The 25,000-nt window shown below is 44.6% G+C and overlaps 1 protein-coding gene, 1 long non-coding RNA gene and 1 other non-coding gene across 5 annotated transcripts in view; 2 read left to right on the forward strand and 1 right to left on the reverse strand.

Moving 5' to 3' along the window:
* LOC123503772 overlaps positions 1-3,746 on the forward strand; it is a 4,407-nt gene extending 661 nt beyond the window's left edge. The window contains exons 3-6 of the mRNA XM_045253774.1: positions 820-1,092; positions 1,268-2,233; positions 2,423-2,715; positions 3,487-3,746. Of these exons, the coding sequence (XP_045109709.1) occupies positions 820-1,092; positions 1,268-2,233; positions 2,423-2,715; positions 3,487-3,746 (1,792 nt within the window). The remainder of the gene's footprint in view (positions 1-819; positions 1,093-1,267; positions 2,234-2,422; positions 2,716-3,486) is intronic.
* An 11,699-nt stretch (positions 3,747-15,445) lies between these two features.
* LOC123503695 overlaps positions 15,446-25,000 on the reverse strand; it is a 15,987-nt gene continuing 6,432 nt past the window's right edge. The window contains exons 1-3 of one of the 3 annotated variants that reach the window (XR_006674582.1): positions 21,921-22,261; positions 19,093-19,779; positions 15,446-16,067 (exon numbers count right to left, since the gene is read on the reverse strand). This is a non-coding gene — a long non-coding RNA (uncharacterized LOC123503695). Of the gene's footprint in view, positions 16,068-19,092; positions 19,780-21,697; positions 21,808-21,920; positions 22,262-25,000 lie in introns of those variants that run through there. The other 2 variants (XR_006674583.1, XR_006674584.1) reach the window with 2 other exon arrangements.
* On the forward strand, positions 22,696-22,772 carry Trnav-gac. The gene has a single exon. It is a non-coding gene; the product is annotated as a tRNA-Val (tRNA).

Raw genomic sequence — 25,000 nt, forward strand, 5'->3', positions numbered from 1 at the left:
TACATGTAGTCGTACGTAGTTTTAGTAAAAAAATTAACAGGTAACACTATGAACATTATACCTAAATGATAACATAATAGCATAAGATAATGTTGGAAACTGCAAAATGCCTACATGACTGAGGAATTCAAATGGTTCAAGGGTATCAATAATAGCAATATAAGCAGTTTTGATAATTGGTTCATAGTCAAGACAGAACTAGAATCAACGGGTTTAAGTTGGATAAATTTCGTTAAAACTGGTTCGGTAAATAGAGAAGTCGACACCTGGAATAGTCTTCTTAATAGTGTAGTTAGTAGGAATACTTTATATAAAATCAAGAAGCTACACAGACTCTTTTGTGTGATCTTACGTTAATTCCCCAAGGGAACAACTGACCATTTCATATGCCAATATTAAGAGCATTACAGCCTTCATTAAGTCGCTTGAGGGTGCTCCGTGATAATGACGCTCGGCTCATAACTGAGAGAGCTTGGGTTCGAATCCCGCAAGTGGAATTATTTTGGCTATTTTTCCGTAAGCCCCAACCGTCTGTCCACCCAAGAAGTAAAATGGGTATCTGTTGTCATTTTGGGGGCTGTGACCTGTTTCCATGGGTCCTGTCCTCCTCAACTGTAATTTCTTCCACTTCTGTTTCTCTCTGGCATATGATCTTCGATGTTATTCCAGTCTTAACTAAACTTTCAACATTAATATTCTGGTCCATGAAACAAGGCATCGAAGATAAGAAAATGTACTTAATTTAGATTAAAACATCTATGTCAGATAAATTGCTGTAAATTCTACAGTTAACTGAAATCTACATCTTCTCCATTCTAGATCCAAAAATGAAGACCTTCACTTGCCGATCTATCCAACTGTGGTCAAGATCAAATACACTCATAACCACATGATCAACAGTGCAGATACCCTTAAGCATAGAGATGTTAGTGAGGATACCATAGAGATCTTAAAAAACCTGTATGCCAAAGGCCATTCTCCTGCATCTGCACTGAACACACATAAGTTAGACATGCAACTGGAACATGAGAAAGACTATGTTTACGAAGCTGCAGATCGTGCCAATTGTCCAGATATACAGTTCTGCCACAGGTAAGATTAAGAAATTCGGTTAATCTAAATTAAATTCAGTTCTTTTATATCAAGTTGAATTTGTAAACTTCAGGGTTTCAATTTGACGTAAAGTTATTTCTATTTTGGGGTGAAATCGTGATGTGAACAAGTTTTACTTAAATTTATTTGCTAATAAATATTCTCACTATTCTAGGCTGTACAAGAAGATATTTAACAAAACCTATGGTGCTGCAAGTGGTGAGGAGATGCTGCATGATTTGGAAGCAGCCATAGAAAACTACAATAGTGAGCAAGGAGAGATGTGTGGTAAAATAAAAGACATAAATGGCAAGATTGTGATTGCTCTTTGTACACCACTAATGAAACGTGTGCATCAAAACCATGACTACAGTGAGGAACTTGTGTTTATTGATGCATCAGGAGGTATGGACAGATACGATTGTCGAATCTTCATGATGTTGACCCACAGTGCAGCAGGCGGTTTGCCACTTGGATGCCTTATTGTCACATCTGTGTCGCGTGACTGCATAACTCAGGCTTTACGGCTCTACCTAGAGATCTTACCGAAAGATGGATTCTTTGGTCGAGGTTCGAGAGGACCCTTGGTGTTTTTGTCTGATGACAGTGAGGCAGAAAGGCAGAGTCTTCACGAGGTCTTTCCTGAGGCTACGTTGATTCTCTGTGTTTTTCACTTGCTCCAAGCAGTTTGGAGATTCTTGTGGGAAGGGAAGAACAATATCAGAAAGGATCATCGTCCTCAGTTGCTTTCAGCTGTGAAGAAAATGACATTTGCCGGCAGTGTTATAGCTCTTGAGGAGGCTTATGCTGAGATACAAGCTAATGATATAGCAAGCCTGTACCCAAACTATTTGGCCCACTGTAAGAAGTTGTATGATCGTCGTCAGGCATGGGCTGTGTGCTACCGGCATCACCTGCTTGTCCGTGGGAACAACACAAACAACTATGCAGAAGCAGCCATGAGGATTCTCAAGGATCAAATTTTTGAACGTGTCCGTGCATATAACATGGTACAGTTACTGGACTTCTTGGTGACACGACTGCCGTCTTATTATGAACGCCGTTTGATAGACCTTGCCAATGGGCGTGTGAATGTCACTGTTTCAAGAGATTTCTCCTGGAGGATCATCAATCCCCAAAGGTGACATAATTAAGGTAGATGGCCATAACTATGAAGTGAGGAGCCAGTCAAAACAAGATATAGTCCACCATATTGATACATCAATTTGGACATGCACATGTACGGCTGGGATGAATGGTGCCCCATGTAAACACCAATATGCTGTTGTGAAAAATTTTGGGAGTCATCACTGAATTTTCTTCACTTGAGGGATCCACACCAGCGTGAGCACCTGCTTTTCATTGCCACTGGAGAAAAGAATGTGCGTCCAGGATGGTTTACACCTCTGCCCATTACTGGAATGACAACAGATGTGAATCCCGAGGGCATGGCCAACGGTGGTGATGTTGAGCCGATGCCAAGTACCAGTAGTGGTACTGCTGAGATGTTACAGCAAAATGAAGTCAATGTGAGGAGCAGCAATCTCTCTGATTATGAGAACGATGACATCGTCAATGCTGGTGCTATTAAACTTGCTTCAACGGAAGCTTCTCTTCACAGCTGTACCACACGGCTCATAGAAAAGTTGAGAAAAGACCCAGGAGAATTAATTGAACCAGCTGAAGCTTTTATAAGACAATTTAACTCTATAAGAGAGAGGGAGAGAGAGAGAGAGAGAGAGAGAGAGAGAGAGAGAGAGTGTGTGAGTGTGTGTGTGTGTGTGTGTGTGTGTGTGTGTGTGTGTGTGTGTGTGTGTGTGTGTGTGTGTGTGTGTGTGTGTGTGTGTGTGTGTGTGTGTGTGTGTGTGTGTGTGTGTGTGTGTGTGTGTGTGTGTGTGTGTGTGTGTGTGTGTGTGTGTGTGTGTGTGTGTGTGTGTGTGTGTGTGTGTGTGTGTGTGTGTGTGTGTGTGTGTGTGTGTGTGTGTGTGTGTGTGTGTGTGTGTGTGTGTGTGTGTGTGTGTGTGTGTGTGTGTGTGTGTGTGTGTGTGTGTGTGTGTGTGTGTGTGTGTGTGTGTGTGTGTGAGAGTGAGTGTGTGTGTGTGTGTGAGAAAAGTGTGTGTGTGTGTGTGTGTGTGTGTGTGAGAGAGAGAGAGAGAGAGAGTGTGATTGTTAATAAAATATCATGAAGTTACCCATAAAATTCGTTTTCTCTACACACGCGTGATTTAAGCCCCGCCTCCACACTCCAAATCGTTTGGGAAAAAAAATTTCGCTGCCTGCCTGCCTGCCTGTGTTCTTTGTTTGTGGTGTGTGTGTGGAGAGTGTGTAGTGTGTGTGGTGTTATTCAGTAGTGAATGCTCGGCATCATTTCTGTAACCTCTCTATTGTTTCCAGTCCGAAATCAAGCGACCGCCGGCAGAGAGGAGTCTTCTCTTGGACGTTTGAAGAGTACCACCTTCTTGAAGCACAGAGCACAGACAGCGCTGGAAACTGGACTACTACAGTTTGAGCAGAATCCAACATCTGTGTATCTGCACCAGAATCAAGTGTCCAGGGAGGAAATGATACGTCTGCAGAGATGTGCCAGGAGGAGGGACTCTTGGAACAGGCCTTCACACAACAGGGATTGGGGTGGGGGTGGGGGGACCTTATAGCAGCAGGTGACTAGGAGAGAGGTTCCCCACAAGATGCAACACACCACATCCTCCAAACGCAAAATATATTTGCCAATAAAGGCAAGTTTGTGTGCCACTCTGTTGATTTGAAGCAGCAAAACGTGCGGGTATGACACCGTGTTGTAATCAATTGTATAGTATTGTCTAGTAATCAACGTTTTTATTACTACCATTATTATTATCTTGGTGTCACTCTAACTGTCACGTCGACTTCACATCTCGTGTGTTAGTAATTTATCAACATTTTTACTATTCATTCTCAACACTTACTATTGTTATTGGTAATAGTGTATTATTGTGTGATCAATATTAGCATTACTATCATTGCCCTACTGTTACTATTGTTATCATTACTAGTACCAATACTACTTTTATTACCATTGCTAGGTAATACTTCATGTAAAATTACTTCATTGATTCAGGATCCTCTACATTATCTACTGTTTTATACTGACAATTTCATTAATTATTTCTATTTTATTGTTTTATTTTATTATTATTATTTTTTTTACTTTTCTTATTGTTGCCCAAAAATCTTTGCTTCAAAAGGGTTCCCAAATATGACAGATTATTTTGTGATTATATACATATATTTTTTGTTGCATGGGAAAATAAAATGTTTCAAATTCTCTATCTCGCTCTCTCTCTCTCTCTCTCTCTCTCTCTCTCTCTCTCTCTCTCTCTCTCTCTCTCTCTCTCTCTCTCTCTCTCTCTCTCTCTCTCTCTCTCTCTCTCTCTCTCTCTCTCTCTCTCTCTCTCTCTCTCTCTCTCTCTCTCTCTCTTTTGTGAGGTGTGTTAGAAGGCTACTTGTAGGGCTTTCATTGGCCTCCAAGGTATCTTTGATAGGGCAAATAAGGATGTCATAATGGAGGGACTTGTTCTCAGGGGTGTAAATGGCAAATTGCTTGGCTAGATTATGTACTATTGGTATGATGGTAGGGCAGGCACATGTCTGGTTCCAGGGTTCACTCTCTTCTGAGGAACCCTTGAAACTGGGTCCTCAGCAGGGTGGTGTCTGGAGTTGTGTGTGGTTCAATATCCTCATAGACAAAGTTGCACAAGGGTCTCAGGTGGCCATTTATGCTGATGAAGTGTGTGTGGCAAGAATCTTTGCTGAATGAATGGCCAGTGACATGTGAACTGTGTGTGTGGCAAGAATCTTTGCTGAATGAATGAACAGTGACATGTGAACTGTGTGTGTGGCAAGAATCTTTGCTGAATGAATGGCCAGTGACATGTAAACTGTGTGTGTGGCAAGAATCTTTGCTGAATGAATGGCCAGTGACATGTGAACTGTGTGTGTGGCAAGAATCTTTGCTGAATGAATGAACAGTGACATGTGAACTGTGTGTGTGGCAAGAATCTTTGCTGAATGAATGGCCAGTGACATGTGAACTGTGTGTGTGGCAAGAATCTTTGCTGAATGAATGTCCAGTGACAGGTGAACTGTGTGTGTGGCAAGAATCTTTGCTGAATGAATGAAGTGACATGTGAACTGTGTGTGTGGCAAGAATCTTTGCTGAATGAATGAACAGTGACATGTGAATGAACTGTGTGTGTGGCAAGAATCTTTGCTGAATGAATGGCCAGTGACATGTGAACTGTGTGTGCGGTAAGAATCTTTGCTGAATGAATGAACAGTGACATGTGAACTGTGTGTGTGGCAAGAATCTTTGCTGAATAAATGAACAGTGACATGTGAACTGTGTCTGTGGCAAGAATCTTTGCTGAATGAATGAACAGTGACATGTGAACTGTGTGTGTGGCAAGAATCTTTGCTGGATGAATGAACAGTGACATGTGAACTGTGTGTGTGGCAAGAATCTTTGCTGAATGAATGAACAGTGACATGTGAACTGTGTGTGTGGCAAGAATCTTTGCTGAATGAATGAAGTGACATGTGAACTGTGTGTGTGGCAAGAATCTTTGCTGAATGAATGAACAGTGACATGTGAATGAACTGTGTGTGTGCAAGAATCTTTGCTGAATGAATGGCCAGTGACATGTGAACTGTGTGTGCGGTAAGAATCTTTGCTGAATGAATGAACAGTGACATGTGAACTGTGTGTGTGCAAGAATCTTTGCTGAATAAATGAACAGTGACATGTGAACTGTGTCTGTGGCAAGAATCTTTGCTGAATGAATGAACAGTGACATGTGAACTGTGTGTGTGGCAAGAATCTTTGCTGGATGAATGAACAGTGACATGTGAACTGTGTGTGTGGCAAGAATCTTTGCTGAATGAATGAACAGTGACATGTGAACTGTGTGTGTGGCAAGAATCTTTGCTGAATGAATGAACAGTGACATGTGAATGAACTGTGTGTGTGGCAAGAATCATTGCTGAATGAATGGCCAGTGACATGTGAACTGTGTGTGTGGCAAGAATCTTTGCTGAGTGAATGAACAGTGACATGTGAACTGTGTGTCTGGCAAGAATCTTTGCTGAATGAATGGCCAGTGACATGTGAACTGTGTGTGTGGCAAGAATCTTTGCTGAATGAATGAACAGTGACATGTGAACTGTGTGTGTGCAAGAATCTTTGCTGAATGAATGGCCAGTGACATGTTAACTGTGTGTGGCAAGAATCTTTGCTGAATGAATGTCCAGTGACAGGTGAACTGTGTGTGTGGCAAGAATCTTTGCTGAATGAATGAAGTGACATGTGAACTGTGTGTGTGGCAAGAATCTTTGCTGAATGAATGAACAGTGACATGTGAATGAACTGTGTGTGTGGCAAGAATCTTTGCTGAATGAATGGCCAGTGACATGTGAACTGTGTGTGGTAAGAATCTTTGCTGAATGAATGAACAGTGACATGTGAACTGTGTGTGTGGCAAGAATCTTTGCTGAATAAATGAACAGTGACATGTGAACTGTGTCTGTGGCAAGAATCTTTGCTGAATGAATGAACAGTGACATGTGAACTGTGTGTGTGGCAAGAATCTTTGCTGGATGAATGAACAGTGACATGTGAACTGTGTGTGTGGCAAGAATCTTTGCTGAATGAATGAACAGTGACATGTGAACTGTGTGTGTGGCAAGAATCTTTGCTGAATGAATGAAGTGACATGTGAACTGTGTGTGTGGCAAGAATCTTTGCTGAATGAATGAACAGTGACATGTGAATGAACTGTGTGTGTGGCAAGTATCTTTGCTGAATGAATGGCCAGTGACATGTGAACTGTGTGTGCGGTAAGAATCTTTGCTGAATGAATGAACAGTGACATGTGAACTGTGTGTGTGGCAAGAATCTTTGCTGAATAAATGAACAGTGACATGTGAACTGTGTCTGTGGCAAGAATCTTTGCTGAATGAATGAACAGTGACATGTGAACTGTGTGTGTGGCAAGAATCTTTGCTGGATGAATGAACAGTGACATGTGAACTGTGTGTGTGTGGCAAGAATCTTTGCTGAATGAATGAACAGTGACATGTGAACTGTGTGTGTGGCAAGAATCTTTGCTGAATGAATGAACAGTGACATGTGAATGAACTGTGTGTGTGGCAAGAATCATTGCTGAATGAATGGCCAGTGACATGTGAACTGTGTGTGTGGCAAGAATCTTTGCTGAGTGAATGAACAGTGACATGTGAACTGTGTGTCTGGCAAGAATCTTTGCTGAATGAATGGCCAGTGACATGTGAACTGTGTGTGTGGCAAGAATCTTTGCTGAATGAATGAACAGTGACATGTGAACTGTGTGTGGCAAGAATCTTTGCTGAATGAATGGCCAGTGACATGTGAAATGTGTGTGTGACAAGAATCTTTGTTGAATGAATGTCCAGTGACAGGTGAACTGTGTGTGTGGGATCTTTGCTGAATGAATGAAGTGACATGTGAAATGTGTGTGTGGCAAGAATCTTTGCTGAATGAATGAACAGTGACATGTGAACTGTGTGTGTGGCAAGAATCTTTGCTGAATGAATGAACAGTGACATGTGAACTGTGTGTGTGTCAAGAATCTTTGCTCAATGAATGAACAGTGATATGTGAATGAACTGTGTGTGTGGCAAGAATCTTTGCTGAATGAATGGCCAGTGACATGTGAACTGTGTGTGTGGCAAGAATCTTTGCTGAATGAATGAACAGTGACATGTGAACTGTGTGTGTGGCAAGAATCTTTGCTGAATGAATGAACAGTGACATGTAAACTGTGTGTGTGGCAAGAATCTTTGCTGAATAAATGAACAGTGACATGTGAATGAACTGTGTGTGTGGCAAGAATCTTTGCTGAATGAATAGCCAGTGACATGTGAACTGTGTGTATTGCAAGAATCTTTGCTGAATGAATGGCCAGTGACATGTGAACTGTCTGTGGCAAGAATCTTTGCTGAATGAATTGCCAGTGACATGTGAACTGTGTGTGTGGCAAGAATCTTTGCTGAATGAATGGCCAGTGACATGTGAACTGTGTGTGTGGCAAGAATCTTTGCTGAATGAATGGCCAGTGACATGTGAACTGTGTGTGTGGCAAGAATCTTTGCTGAATGAATGTCTAGTGACAGGTGAACTGTGTGTGTGGCAAGAATCTTTGCTGAATGAATGAAGTGACATGTGAACTGTGTGTCTGGCAAGAATCTTTGCTGAATGAATGAACAGTGACATGTGAATGAACTGTGTTTGTGGCAAGAATCTTTGCTGAATGAATGGCCAGTGACATGTGAACTGTGTGTGTGTTAAGAATCTTTGCTGAATGAATGAACAGTGACATGTGAACTGTGTGTGTGGCAAGAATCTTTGCTGAATAAATGGCCAGTGACATGTGAACTGTGTGTGTGGTAAGAATCTTTGCTGAATGAATGGCCAGTGACATGTGAACTGTGTTTGTGGTAAGAATCTTTGCTAAATGAATGAACAGTGACATGTGAACTGTGTGTGTGGCAAGAATCTTTGCTGAATGAATGAACAGTGACATGTGAACTGTGTGTGTGGCAAGAATCTTTGCTGAATGAATGGCCAATGACATGTGAACTGTGTGTGTGGTAAGAATCTTTGCTGAATAAATGAACAGTGACATGTGAACTGTGTGTGTGGTAAGAATCTTTGCTGAATGAATGAACAGTGGCATGTGAACTGTGTGTGTGGCAAGAATCTTTGCTGAATGAATGGCCAGTGACATATGAACTGTGTGTGTGGGAAGAATCTTTGCTGAATGAATGTCTAGTGACAGGTGAACTGTGTGTGTGGCAAGAATCTTTGCTGAATGAATGAAGTGACATGTGAACTGTGTGTGTGGCAAGAATCTTTGCTGAATGAATGAACAGTGACATGTGAACTGTGTGTGTTGCAAGAATCTTTGCTGAAAAATGAACAGTGACATGTGAACTGTGTGTGTGGCAAGAATTTTTGCTGAATGAATGAACAGTGACATGTGAACTGTGTGCGTGGTAAGAATCTTAGCTGAATGAATGGCCAGTGACATGTGAACTGTGTGTGTGGTAAGAATCTTTGCTGAATAAATGAACAGTGACATGTGAACTGTGTGTGTGGCAAGAATCTTTGCTGAATGAATGAACAGTGACATGTGAACTGTGTGTGTGGCAAGAATCCTTGCTGAATGAATGGCCAGTGACATGTGAACTGTGTGTGTGGTAAGAATCTTTGCTGAATGAATGAACAGTGACATGTGAACTGTGTGTGGCAAGAATCTTTGCTGAATGAATGGCCAGTGACATGTGAACTGTGTGTGTGGTAAGAATCTTTGCTGAATGAATGAACAGTGGCATGTGAACTGTGTGTGTGGCAAGAATCTTTGCTGAATGAATGGCCAGTGACATGTGAACTGTGTGTGTGGGAAGAATCTTTGCTGAATGAATGTCCAGTGACATGTGAACTGTGTGTGTGGCAAGAATCTTTGCTGAATGAATGAAGTGACATGTGAACTGTGTATGTGGTAAGAATCTTTGCTGAATGAATGAACAGTGACATGTGAACTGTGTGTGTGGCAAGAATCTTTGCTGAATGAATGAACAGTGACATGTGAACTGTGTGTGTGGCAAGAATTTTTGCTGAATGAATGAACAGTGACATGTGAACTGTGTGTGTGGTAAGAATCTTTGCTGAATGAATGGCCAGTGACATGTGAACTGTGTGTGTGGTAAGAATCTTTGCTGAATGAATGAACAGTGACATGTGAACTGTGTGTGTGCAAGAATCTTTGCTGAATGAATGAACAGTGACATGTGAACTGTGTGTGTAAGAATCTTTGCTGAATGAATGGCCAGTGACATGTGAACTGTGTGTGTGGTAAGAATCTTGCTGAATGAATGAACAGTGACATGTGAACTGTGTGTGTGGCAAGCATCTTTGCTGAATGAATGAACAGTGACATGTGAACTGTGTGTGTGGCAAGAATCTTTGCTGAATGAATGGCCAGTGACATGTGAACTGTGTGTGTGCAAGAATCTTTGCTGAATGAATGAACAGTGACATGTGAACTGTGTGTGTGGCAAGAATCTTTGCTGAATGAATGGCCAGTGACATGTGAACTGTGTGTGTGGCAAGAATCTTTGCTGAATGAATGTCCATTGACAGGTGAACTGTGTGTGTGGCAAGAATCTTTGCTGAATGAATGAAGTGACATGTGAACTGTGTGTGGCAAGAATCTTTGCTTAATGAATGAACAGTGACATGTGAATGAACTGTGTGTGTGACAAGAATCTTTGCCTAATGAATAACCAGTGAAATGTGAACTGTGTGTGTGTGGCAAGAATCTTTGCTGAATGAATGAACAGTGACATGTGAACTGTGTGTGTGTCAAGAATCTTTGCTGAATGAATGAACAATGACATGTGAACTGTGTGTGTGGCAAGAATCTTTGCTGAATGAATGAACAGTGACATGTGAACTGTGTGTGTGGCAAGAATCTTTGCTGAATGAATGAACAGTGACATGTGAACTGTGTGTGTGGCAAGAATCTTTGCTGAATGAATGAACAGTGACATGTGAACTGTGTGTGTGGCAAGAATCTTTGCTGAATGAATGAACAGTGACATGTGAACTGTGTGTGTGGCAAGAATCTTTGCTGAATGAATGGCCAGTGACATGTGAACTGTGTGTGTGGCAAGAATCTTTGCTGAATGAATGAACAGTGACATGTGAACTGTGTGTGTGCAAGAATCTTTGCTGAATGAATGAACAGTGACATGTGAACTGTGTGTGTGGCAAGAATCTTTGCTGAATGAATGAACAGTGACATGTGAACTGTGTGTGTGGCAAGAATCTTTGCTGAATGAATGAACAGTGACATGTGAACTGTGTGTGTGGCAAGAATCTTTGCTGAATGAATGAACAGTGACATGTGAACTGTGTATGTGGCAAAAAATCTTTGCTGAATGAATGAACAGTGACATGTGAATGAACTGTGTGTGTGGCAAGAATATTTGCTGAATGAATGGCCAGTGACATGTGAACTGTGTGTGTGGCAAGAATCTTTGATGAATGAATGAACAGTGATATGTGAACTGTGTGTGTGGCAAGAATCTTTGCTGACATGTGACATGTGACATGTGAACTAGCAAAGAAGAGAGGGAATCAATGTCTTTGTTTCATCTTTTCTCCAGCACTTTGTTAACCCCTTCAGTACTGGGACGCCATTTTATCTGGAGTTTTTACTGTGATTAGACGATTCTATTTACATTGGGAAGGATCTGGAGGTCAGAAGATCAATGGTTACAGTCTTCACTACTTCAATCCACACCTAAGTTTGTGAAGGTGTATAAAATCTCCAAATTGTAACCAGAATATATATGAAAAACGTGTCATGGTACTGAAGGGGTTAATTAAAGGCCGTGTCACTCCGGAGACGACGCTCTCGCCCTCCTTCACCGCGAATTGGTGGCTGTCCTGTAGTTGGTGTCTTGCTTCTTAATATCTTGTTCATTGAGGGATGGAACTTCAGAGAACTGAGCTGGAGTCACTCTGAAATACTATCCAAATTTCCCTCATACATTTCTGGCACTTGGATAAGATAATGATATTCGCCTCATTTCACTCGTTTTATATTTGATTCATATAACCAATTCATTTTCCTCTCATTATTCAAGGCTAAACATATCATTAAGAACTCCTTTCTCTTCCTCCATCTCCTCCTCCTCCTCCTCCTCCTCCTCCTCCTCGTGAAGAAGTGTCAAGTGAGCCAGCCTCCACCACAGGATGTGAGACGGCCATAACGAGTCTGAGCAGCTTGCCTTGTGAAGATATAAGCCACAATTCTATTTTTGCACTGTATGAAGGTGTCACATGATAACGTGTAGTGTCAAGTGTTTCATGTGTGGAGGAATGCACAACTCTTCACACAGCCTGACCACTCAGCGGTAAAATAATAAAGTCAATAATATGGCTCTAGTGTTTCATTGTTTCCTTTGGAAGTTTCACCAAAAGATCTGAACCATTGAATGAGTTGCTGTGTGGGCGTGGAGGGTGCATCCATGGGTGCTGTGTGGGCGTGGAGGGTGCATCCATGGGTGCTGTGTGGGCGTGGAGGGTGTTTCCATGAGTGCTGTGTGGGCGTGGAGGGCGCATCTATCGCCAGGGTGTGGGGAGTGCAATGCCATGGCGGCCAGAATAGGGAAGGATTACTGGTGGAGTAAACGGAGAGTCCAATGTCAGTGGCTCAGAGGGTGGGGGAGGAAGGGTGGTGGGTGAGTCCATTGTGAGAGGGTAGGGGAGGAAGGGTGGTGGGCGAGTCCATTGTGAGAGGATGGGGGAGGAAGGGTGGTGGGCGAGTCCATTGTGAGAAGGTGGGGGAGGAAGGGTGGTGGGCGAGTCCATTGTGAGAGGGTGGGAAAGGTGGTGGGTGAATCCATTGTGATAGGGGAAGGGTGGTGAACGAGTCCATTGTGAGAGGGTGGGGGAGGAAGGGTGGTGGGTGTGTCCATTATGAGAGAACTGTCCCTGGCTGACGATGAAACGAACCCACTTTCCACGAATTTGACTGGATTACCTAGAATTACTTGGGATTACATACAATTACATAGAATTACATAGGAGGAAGGGAGGTTGGCGAGTCCATTGTGAGACCTTGCCCTGGCTGACGATTCAATTTGACTGGGTTACCTAGAATTACTTGGGATTACATACAATTACAAAAGGAAGGAAGGGGTGTTTCGATCTTGATGTTGTGAGGTAATGGAGCGTCCCTGTGATTGGTTTGAAGCAGTGGTTATCGACACGTGGGTAATTCACTCACCATCGTTTCCTGCTGGTGTCATCTCCTGAACCAGAGTCACTCCCTTACCTACACTGACTCACTCCAACTAACTTGTAATGGTGAAATAGTCAGTAATTTGAAGGGCTGGTGTCACAAGTTAAGTGAAAACTGTGGCCTGGACTTACAATGGTGAAACAGTCATTGGTAATTTGAAGGCCTGATGTCACAAATTGAGAAGTGAAAAGTGGCCAGGAGGGGACTCAGTGTGCTTTACAAACAACTTGACGTATTTATTTCCTTTGCCTTGGTTACAAATAAAGTGAAGGAGCATTTGTCGACATTTTATTGACTTCACCTTGGTACAATGGCAACACAGGCGGTCAGGAAGCAATACATAGCATGGCAACACTGTGGTGGATTAGGAGTGGAGCTGTACAGTACATGGTAAGCAGACTGCCTACCTCTCTGCGCGCACACACACACACACACACACACACACACACACACACACACACACAGGTAATGTATTGAGCATATGAACATTCCATTGATTTATATTAATAAATTTGGTCCAGTACAATTGTGAGAATATCCACTTTTTAAAAGCTCGATTTCCAATACACAAGATATCAATTTATTCACGTTAATGTCAACTTTGCACATGTTTCAGCTCAGCTTAATAAATGCATACATAAAAAATCAGGAATAGTAATTCTCTTCTCACTCTTGTTCCCAACACTCAGAATGATAACATTATGATACATTTCTCATTCTAGTTTAATTACTTCTCCCCAAGAACACTGTTACGTTCACCGGTTAAACTGGTAAGATTGGCATCGGAGAGCCGGTGAACAATAACAATAAAAAACACTGCAGGTTCAACTGGTGAGGAAATGCAAAAGGGGGGTCACTTTAAAAAGCTACTTTAATAACCCATAATGAAATTGACACATATGTAACAAGAAACACGAAACACAGATATATAACATGAAACACAGGAAAATGACATACACATATACATATAACACAGTAATAAATACAACAATAAAGAACCCAACTTAATACCTAACAATAATCCTAATCCTATATAGAGGCAATGTGGAAAACACGGACGAGGGGAAGTGATACTTATGCGGTGTCGCAGTGGTGAAATGCTGGGTAATGGTTGATCCCACGGCAGAACCAAGAGGCGTTGTGTTCACTGGTTGAGGCTTGGATCTCAACTGTGTTAGGTCTAGGGGACACAAAAGAAAGTTGACGTTGAGAACCCTTGCAATTTGGGTGTCTACATTTCTGGATCGTGTGTCCTGGCTTACAGTATGTACACCAGGGGAATTATATGCATTTGGCGAGAATCCGGTTGGCTTACCACCCGCGCTCCCAAAACCTTCCCAAAGGAGGACCTAACATTAGACAGTGAACCACGACCTCTACTACCCAGGATCCCATCAACAAAGCAAACGCATCAGCCACTTTAGCAGACATAAGTTCACTCTCTCCCCGTTCTTCCACATGCCTCAGAATATTAAATGGTAACTTGTTCTTCCATTCTTCCAGGACCATTAGATTGAGCAACTCCGAAAAGGTGGTAATGTTAAGAGCGGCTAACCATTTCTTAAATTGTCTTAGTTTCTCACTAGCAAATTCAACATAGGTGTGAGACTCTGGTTTCACATACTGAAACTGCTGTCTGTATCCATCAGAAGTGATAGAGTAGGCGTCTAGAATGTTACCTTTGATCTCTTCATATTCTACCTCATCACTAAGGCCGTTGTATACCCTATAAGCTTTTCCTACTAGCTTAGGGACAAGGAGAGACACCCACTGATCCTTGGGCCATTTATTCCTATTAGCAATCTTCTCAAAAGCGCGAAATGACCCGTCAACATCAGATTCATCAAAAGGGGGAAGTAGCGTAGCAGCTATAGCAGGATTAAAGCTTGCTAACTGTTTCTTTATATCTATTTCTTCCCCTCTAAACTTAGCGTCATTTTGTAGAGCTAACTCCTGAATTTCTAACTCTTTCTTCTGCCTTTTAAGTTGTAACTGAAATTCTCTCTCCTTATCTTTATCTTCTTTTTCTGCCTGTAGTTGCATTTGTTTTTCCTGTAGTTGCATTTGTCTTTCCTGTAATCTCTTTCTTTTCCTGTAGTTCTCTCGCTTCTCTTTCTGCCTGTAGTTGCATTTCTTTCGCTTCTTTTTCTGCCTGTAGTTGCATTTGTTTTTCATGCATCCGGTATTCTAGTTTAAGCTTCTCAATTTCCCATTGACTTATCCTACTCTTATCCTGTTCTTCCTGGGGACTGTGTATTATAGTCCTCGTAGAGGCTGACATGGGAGTTAACTCTTCTATGGCATTTCCTAGCAACTGACCTTCTTGCACTAGATGTTCAACAACTACATTCTTAATGACCTCTTTAGTCATCTGAGACGTGATGGGAACATCAAAATGTTTAGCGATGGCTTTCCATTGGTCCTTCTTTATATTAGCATATTTAAGTTGTTCCTGTAACTACCTAACTAGTTTAATTACTTCTCCCCACACACACACACACACACACACACACACACACACACACACACACACACACACTATTGTAACTACCTAACTAGTTTAATTACTTCTCCCCAAGCGCGCGCGCACGCACGCACACACACACACACACACACACACACACACACACACACACACACACACTACTATAACTACCTAACTAGTTTAATTACTTCTCCCCAAGCACACACACACACGTTCCTCCAGGTGCAAGCGGCTGCGTCCTCGCCTACCCTCCCCCCTCCACCGACTACTTCTACCGCCAGAGATTGAGTGGACACTGTCAGCCGTGTGAAAGCTACTCGGTGGTGTGTTTCCCGCACGTTTTGCTGCTGGAAATCAACAGAGTGGTTCCGCCACGCTTGCCTGATGGCTGATGGCTGATGACTGTTGTCGGAAGGCTTGTTCCAAGAGTCCGTCCTCCTGGCACCTCTACACACGTGTATCACTTCATCCTGGTGCAATGTTGGACCCTGGTCAAACTGTACTAGTCCAATTTCCAACGCTGTCTATGTTCTGTGCTTCAACAAGGTACTCGTCAAAAGTCCAGGAGAAGGCTCCTCTCTGCCGGCGGTCGCTTGATTTCAAGCCTGGAAACAAAAGAGAGGTTACAGAAATGATGCCGAGCCTTCACTACTGAATAACACCACACACACTACACACTCTCCACACACACCACAAACAAAGAACACAGGCAGGCAGGCAGAGAGAGAGAGAGAGAGAGAGAGAGAGAGAGAGAGAGAGAGAGAGAGAGAGAGAGAGAGAGAGAGAGAGAGAGAGAGAGAGAGAGAGAGAGAGAGAGAGAGAGAGAGAGAGAGAGAGAGAGAGAGACGACGAGACGAGAGAGAGACGAGACGAGACGAGAGAGAGACGAGACGAGACGAGAGGAGAGGAGAGAGTAGTCGAGGCGAGACGAGAGAAAAGAGATGAGACGAGACGAGACGAGACGAGACAAGAGACAGAGAGGAGACGAGACGAGACAAGAGAGAGGAGACGAGACGAGACAGAGACGAGACGAGACAGAAGACGAGACGAGAGAGAGGAGACGAGAGAGATGAGAGGAGAGGAGACGAGACAGAGGAGACGAGACGAGAGACAGAAGACGAGACGAGAAACAAAAGGAAAGGAGACGAGACGAGACGAGACAAGACGAAAGAAAAGAGATGAGACGAGACGAGACGAAGCAAGAGACAGAGAGGAGACGAGACGAGACGAAGCAAGAGACAGAGAGGAGACGAGACGAGACAAGACGAGACGAGAGAGACAGAGGTGACGAGACGAGACGAGAGACAGAGGAAACGAGACGAAATGAGACAGAGGAGACGAGATGAGACGAGACAGAGGAGACGTGACGAGACGAGAGACAGAGGGTGAGAGGCGAGACGAGAGACAGAGGAAACGAGACGAGATAAGAGACAGAGAGAAGACGAGACGAGACGAGAGAGAGTAGACGAGACGAGAAGAGAGTAGAGACGAGACGAGACTAGACGAGAAGAGAGAGGAGAGGAGAGGAGACGAGACGAGAAGGGAGGAGAGAAGAGAAGTCGAGACGAGAGAGGAAACGAGAGAAGAGAAGAGACGAGACGAGGCGAGAGAGAGACGAGACGAGACGAGACGAGAGAGAGACGAGACGAAACGAGAAGAGCCGAGACAAGACGAGAGAAGAAACGAGACGAGACGAGAGAAAGGAGAAGAGACGAGACGAAACGAGAGAAAGGAGACGAAACGAGACAAGAGAGAAGAGACGAGACGAGACAAGAGAGAGAGACGACACGCGACGAGAACGAGGAGAAGAGACGAGAGACACGAGACGAGACGAGACGAGACGAGACGACGACGAGACGAGACGAAACGAGACGAGACGAGACGAGACGAGACGAGACGAGACGAGACGAGACGAGACGAGACGAGACGAGACGAGACGAGAGAGAGAGAGAGAGAGAGAGAGAGAGAGAGAGAGAGAGAGAGAGAGAGATACGATATGATACGATACGAGACGAGACAAGAGACGTCACGAAACGAGACGAGAGAAGAGAAGCGAGAGAAGAGACAAGAGGAGACGAGAGAAGAGACGAGGAGACGAGACGAGAAAAGAAGACGAGATGAGACGAGACGAGAAAGAAGACGATGAGACGAGAAAGACGATGAGACGAGACGAGAAAGGAGACGAGATGAGACGAGAACGAGGAGAGGAGACGAGAGGAGACGAAACGAGACGAGACGAGACAAGACGAGAGATGAGACGAGACGAGAACGAGGAGAGGAGACGACACGAAACGAGAACAAGGAGAGGAGAGGACACGACACGAGACGAGAACGAGGAAAGGAGACGAGAGGAGAGAGGAGACGAAACGACACGAGAGACGAAACGAGACGAGAGACGAGACGGGATAAGAGAAAGGAGACGAGAGAGAGAGAGAGAGAGAGAGAGAGAGAGAGAGAGAGAGAGAGAGAGAGAGAGAGAGAGAGAGAGAGAGCACACCATCACCACCACACCACCATCTTGCTGAGTGCTGACGCTGGTCTCATCATTGCTTCACCCAGCAGGAACGCTCACTGTGCTTCACTTGTGACACCACCACACATTTCATCAACCTCCTGCCACCCATAACTCCTCTGCAACATGCAATACAATTGTCTTTATAGGTAACACACACACACACACACACACACACACACACACACACACACACTACTTGATAAATTTTTGTTTCAATGTGCATAGTGTGTGGCCAGCCAGACGCGTCCTGACATTGTATGGTGATGTGAAGGTGTGGTGTTGGCGGCTCAGGCTACATGTCTTGAAGTGACGCTTGGCAACTCAAGGCGAGTGAGTCCATCATGGCGGACACTCCAAGACGTTGTTATCGCAAATCCTGTACCTGATAGTGCTGCCCATCTCTCCAGGCGTCCCAACAACAAACTTTGACTTGACGTTAGGCTAATGAAAAATACTGAAAACTGTTCACTAGGATTTATAAGTCAATCTTCTCATGTTTACTATCGTAGTGTTTTTAGTGCTCCTCGATCTGCCTACCTCTCCATCTATCTGTTTGTTTATCCAACTGTCCATTTACATATATATCGTCCCATCAAAATACCCGCTTATCTATCTATCTATCTTCACACAAGCATGTAAATACCACCACCACCACCACCTCCACCACCACACACACACACACACAGAGAGAGAGAGAGAGAGAGAGAGAGAGAGAGAGAGAGAGAGAGTGTGTAATTCACTGTTTGATCTGCTGCAGTCTATGACGAGACAGCCAGACGTTACCCTACGGAAAAAGTTCAGAGCTCATTATTTCCGATCTTGGGATAGGTCTGAGACCAGGCACACACCACACACCGGGACAACAAGGTCACAACTCCTCGATTTACATCCCGTACCTACTCACTGCTAGGTGAACAGGGGCTACACGTGAAAGGAGACACACCCAAATATCTCCACCCGGCCGGGGAATCGAACCCCGGTCATCTGGCTTGTGAAGCCAGCGCTATAACCACTGAGCTACCGGGCCGTGTGTGTGTGTGTGTGTGTGTGTGTGTGTGTGTGTGTGTGTGTGTGTGTGTGTGTACTGCAGTCGCGCGTGGGTGGAGAGTACTGACCTGTGGCTGTATGTGCGCGGCAGGAAGGAATTCCGAAACACCTTGCATGGGGCGCTGGAGTCCTAGGTGGGCGTGACGCGGGGCTGGGCGGTGCCTCAATGTCCTTCTCAAGGCGGTCAGCCAGCGAGAGCAGCGACACATCCTTGTTGAGTCCTGCTGCTGCGCATGGGCACTGCGGAGTATGCGTTCTCCGCGGGATTCTTGTAGTCGTGATAGTTGAGGTGATGGTGGTGGAGGTGGGTGTCGTGTTGGTGATGCAAGGGGGGGGCAGGTGGTGGCACGGTGTTGAAGGGTTTCTTGATGGGGAAGTTTAGAGAATAGATCATGTGGTGATCCAGACACTTTTGACGGCGCCCACAGCGTTGTGCACCATGTTCTGCTCGTTCTGACGCCGCGCCTCCTCATCCCGACACGGGCAGTCACGTACACGTTTCCGCTTCATGCACACGATCACCAACACCAATTCCAACACCAGCACGGGCATAGCGGTGCTGAACACCACCACTAGCACCTCCTGGCCTGCCGACATGGCCTTCGCCTCAGGGCTTGGTCGCGCCACGCTGCCCACCACTACCGTGACAATGCTGCCCGCCCATGCTGTGCCGGCAGGAGCAGTGGTAACCCACAGCCAGTTCCGCCGCCTCCTGGTAGTAGATGGCGTTAGGCCCCTGATACCACTTCAGGCAACTGCAACACCACAAAACACACTGTCAGGAACATAGCGCATACACACACCTCCACACCGCCCCCCCAACACACACACACCCGTAGTGTAGTGGTTAGAACACTCGACTCACAATCGAGAGTCCGGGTTCGAATCCCAGGAAGCGGCGAGGCAAATGGGCAAGCCTCTTAAGGTGTAGCCCCTGTTCACCTAGCAGTAAATAGGTACGGGATGTAACTCGAGGGGTTGTGGCCTCGCTTTCCCGGTGTGTGGAATGTGGTGTGGTCTCAGTCCTACCCGAAGATCGGTCTATGAGCTTTGAGCTCGGTCCGTATTGGTGAAGACTGGCTGGGTGACCAGCAGCGACCGAGGTGAATTACACACACACAAACACACACACACACACACACACACACACACACACACACACACACACACTCTAGTTCACACCCCCTCACCTCCCACTACGTCATCTGGACACCCTCCCGTAGGTGTACTCAAACTAAGAACAACCCCCTAGTGTGTGTGTGTGTGTGTGTGTGTGTGTGTGTGTGTGTGTGTGTGAGTAGGCCTAACACCACCGCTATCACCTAACACGTGACTACTTCCACTACTACCAAATTAACTGTTGTCTCCTTCACCAAGAAAAGATGAGATTCTGATACCACTAACCACCACCACCACCACCACTCAGCACACCACACACGAGGAAAACCAGCAATACAAACCTATTGCCAAACAACGCTCTGTACAAAGCATTCCTCACCTGGACAAACACACTGGCACATCCCTGGAAAACAACAACATTTATGTCAAGGGTGAGCGCCACTTGGTCGCTCGCTTGGCGCCAAAACACACCCAACCAATCAAAACGATCTTCAATATTAACCATCAATTTTGTCAATGTCCACGGTCACAAAGAACAACGAGGTGACGGAGTGATGTCACCATTGCAACAAATGGAATGACACGATACACATTTATACAGTGTATCATAATGGCCTCATAATTCACTACCTCTTTCATATTTGTTTGACTCTCTTCAATGACTTTACTGCTAAATTGTCATTAATTAATTTTCCTCCAGTGTTAGGAATGTTCCTTTACCACCTCAGACACACTTATCACGCCCACACCCACCCACGCCCAACACAGCCTACCCATTACCTCATATACGCTAACCACCACCCACTAGGGCGCCAAACACCACATGAACACGCGCACACATGTCCACGCCCATCATAGCCTACCACTACCTTCTAGAATGCTAGTGTGTGTGTGTGTGTGTGTGTGTGTGTGTGTGTGTGTGTGTGTATCCATCTGTCTCTGTCTCGTCTCGTCTCGTCTCGTCTCGTCTCTCTCTCTCTCTCTCTCTCTCTCTGATGACCTTAGTAAAGAAATTACTAAGAAATGTGTGACTTCTCCTTTAAAACATTGCATTTTGTGTGGCTTGTATCTCTGTCAAGGTCAACAAGCCCGCGGGAGTAACACTAATAATAATGGCAATACTACTACTACTACTACTAATAATAATAATAATAATAATAACAACAACAACAACAACACTAACAATAACAATAACAGTAACAACCAGAGGGTATCATGACGCTCTAAATGGCTTCTGACCACAGGATGAGATTATTATCTCTGTTATTATAATAGTAATAGTCATTATAATTATTATTTATATTATTGTTGTTGTTGTTAATATTATCATTACTCAACATGCAGGCAATACAATACTCAATGAGTTAGTGAAGCAAGGCCTAAAATATGTGGATAAGTATAGTGTATCGCGAGGCAAGTGTGTGGTGAGTTGTGAGGTGGATGGCATGAACCAGCATGGGGAAACACTCACGCCAAGGGAACAATTAGCAAGGTGAATCACTAAACACAACAACAATAAAAGGTACTTCAACATGAATCAATGGCTCCACTTACACTGGTGACACCTGCAATCAAGGTGACTGACTAGCGGTGATGGTGACACAGTGACACACACACACACACACACACACACACACACACACACACACACACACACACACACACACAACGCAACGCTGGCAAGCTAAGTCATCCACGGCGTAGTGTAATAATGCACATGTTATTTCAAAGTTAGGCAGCTTCCCCTTATGTTATCAACCGTGGAACACTTGCACACCGTTTCATTAGTATTGTATCCCAGCAAAGTGGCTCCGATGCACGCTATTAATGATGTGGCACTGTTATGAGGCACAGGTGACGAGAGACGTGGTGCGAGTGGCTGTCCAAACACCATTACACCGTCACTCTGTCGTGGCCAAGTTAGCGCCGAGGAGTGACGGTCAGGGCAGCCACTGTTATGTGGAAGAGGCGGACACTGAAACGATTCGCTCACTGGACCCACGACACACTCAAATCTTGCACTCATTTTTCTTTTCCTACACGTTGTGTTGTGGTACACACACAATGGAAACCCAATGCTCCTCTACACAAAACACAAAAATGAAGGTTTCGCCGCGCGCACCCCATAGAAGTATAATGTGTGTGTGTGTGTAATTCACCTCGGTCGCTGCTGGTCACCCAGCCAGTCTTTTCCATTACGGAGCGAGCTCAGAGCTCATAGACCGATCTTCGGGTAGGAGTGAGACCACAACACACTCCACACACCGGAAAGCGAAGCCACAACCCCTCAAGTTGCATCCCGTACCTATTTACTGGTAGATGAAAAGGGGCCACACATTAAGAGGCTTGCCCATTTGCCTCGCCGCGCCGGGGCTCGAACCCGGCACTCTCGATTATGAGTCGAGCGTGCTAACCAGCACACTGAGCGGTGTGTGTGTGTGTGTGTGTGTGTGTGTGTGTACTTGACTGCTTCTCTGTGTGAGTGCGTGAGTGCTTCGCTGTGCGACACACACACACACACACACACACACACACACACACACACACACACACACGGTCCGGTAGCTCAGTGGTTAGAGCGCTGGCTTGACAAGCCAGAGGACCGGGGTTCGATTCCCCGGCCGGGTGGAGATATTTGGGTGTGTCTCCTTTCACATGTAGCCTCTGTTCACCTAGCAGTGAGTAGGTACGGGGTGTAAATCGAGGAGTTGTGACCTTGTTGTCCCGGTGTGTGGTGTGTGCCTGGTCTCAGGCCTATCCGAAGATCGGAAATAATGAGCTCTGAGCTCGTTCCGTAGGGTAACGTCTGGCTGTCTCGTCATAGACTGCAGCAGATCAAACAGTGAATACACACATGCATGTGCTCCAATGCAAGCGTGAACACACACGCGCTCGCAAGGAATCACACCTAGACACACTCACACTCACACACACACACACACACACACACACACACACAGGCAATCAAAATCAAATACGCACGAATACACGCATGCAAGCAAACACTCACGCGCGCAGTATCGCAGGAACGCGCGTGCATAGACACACAAGCATGAATGCACGCATGAACGCACGCCAAACACATGCACGCACATACACGCACACAAAATTCACACACACACACAATTATGCAACCACACTTATACTTGCACGCACGCGCACACGAACGCATACAGGCATGTGCACACGCATGAACGTACATACACTTGCACGTACTCCTGCGCGCGCGCACGCACACACACACACACACACACACACACACACACACACACACACATACATGAAAGCACGCATGGACACGTTTTCACACGCACGCACGCACATCTACGCACGCATTCACACCCACCCACCTACCCAACCACACACACACACACACACACACACACACGCATGCAGCACGGATGCTCACGCACGGACGCACGCACACACACTGAAGCACCCATGTACGTTTTCACACGCACGCACGCACACCTACACACGCATTCACACACGCACGCACACACACACACACACACACACACACACACACACACACACACACACACACACACACACAAATGTAAGCACCCATACACACACGTTTTCACACGCACGCACTTACACCTACGCACGCGTTCACACACACACACACACACACACACACACACACACACACACACACACACACACACACACACACAGTAGTAGTAGTTTATTGACAAAATAAAGACATTACATAGTATTATATAAGTTTATACATTTTGTCCAATAGTTTTACAGTATACGCCTTTAGGTTTGTTGCTTGAGCTAAGCATAAACATGTAGTAAGTCATGCACATATTGACATAATTCTTGTATATGATTCTGTTCATTTAAAAGTTCGTTTATATTAGTAAAATTAAGCATTATGTACCTATTTCTACAATGTTCAGACAAGGGACATGAGATCAGTACATGTTGTTCTGTCTGTATTGAGGTGTTATTGCAGGGACATGTTCTGAGGTCGGCTGGTGTTCGACTCCACCTGCCTGTCTCAACCCTTAAGTTGTGAGACATCAATCTCAGTCATGTAAAACTAGTTCGGTGAAAATCTGGCACATACTTCTCACTACAGTAAACCCCATGTACAGACAGAGACGGGTTAAGTATAGATAAATATGTATGTAATTTTGTTACATTATTAGATTTTTCTCGTATATAATTTGAGGTAGTTTCAAAGGATTTCGGTGCACATTCTGTCGTAATACACTTGAAAGTATTTTATAGCCAGGGGTACTCTGATTCCTGCACATATTGTATACGTAATGAAAGGGTTGTTCAAGGTCTACATCTTCTAGCTTGGACTGTAAATATGATTTCCTTTGTTTATCTATTATATCTTTGACTGGAGGAATGCCTACTTCTACCATGCACAAGTTGATACTGGTATTTTTCCTCACACCCAATAGACACTTGATAAGTTTGTTATACTGCCTCTCAATTCCTTTAATGGTATTGGCAATCCATGATTCACAACTGTATAACAAAGCTGAAGTTACGGCCGCATCAAACACTTTCTTTTTTACACTGTAAGGCATTTGTGAATTAGCTGCACAAAATATGGAGAATTTATTCACAATAGTTTCACTATATGATTCATGTAGGGAAATCACACTGTCCATTTTACCAGTATCAGTAAACCAGGGCCCGAGGTACAAGTACTGAGGGGCGTAGTTTACTGTTACATCACCAACCTTCAGAGTTTCTTTATCATGTCTCTCTCCGTTAATGACAAAAAAATTCCATACTCATCACAATACTTCACCAATACTCCAAATTTATGTATACACAACTTCCTGCTGGTCGCTAAAATTACTGCATCATCCATCAGTAGGAGTA

This window comes from Portunus trituberculatus, chromosome 14 (assembly GCF_017591435.1).
Source record: "Portunus trituberculatus isolate SZX2019 chromosome 14, ASM1759143v1, whole genome shotgun sequence".
Classification (NCBI taxonomy): Eukaryota; Metazoa; Arthropoda; class Malacostraca; order Decapoda; family Portunidae; genus Portunus; species Portunus trituberculatus.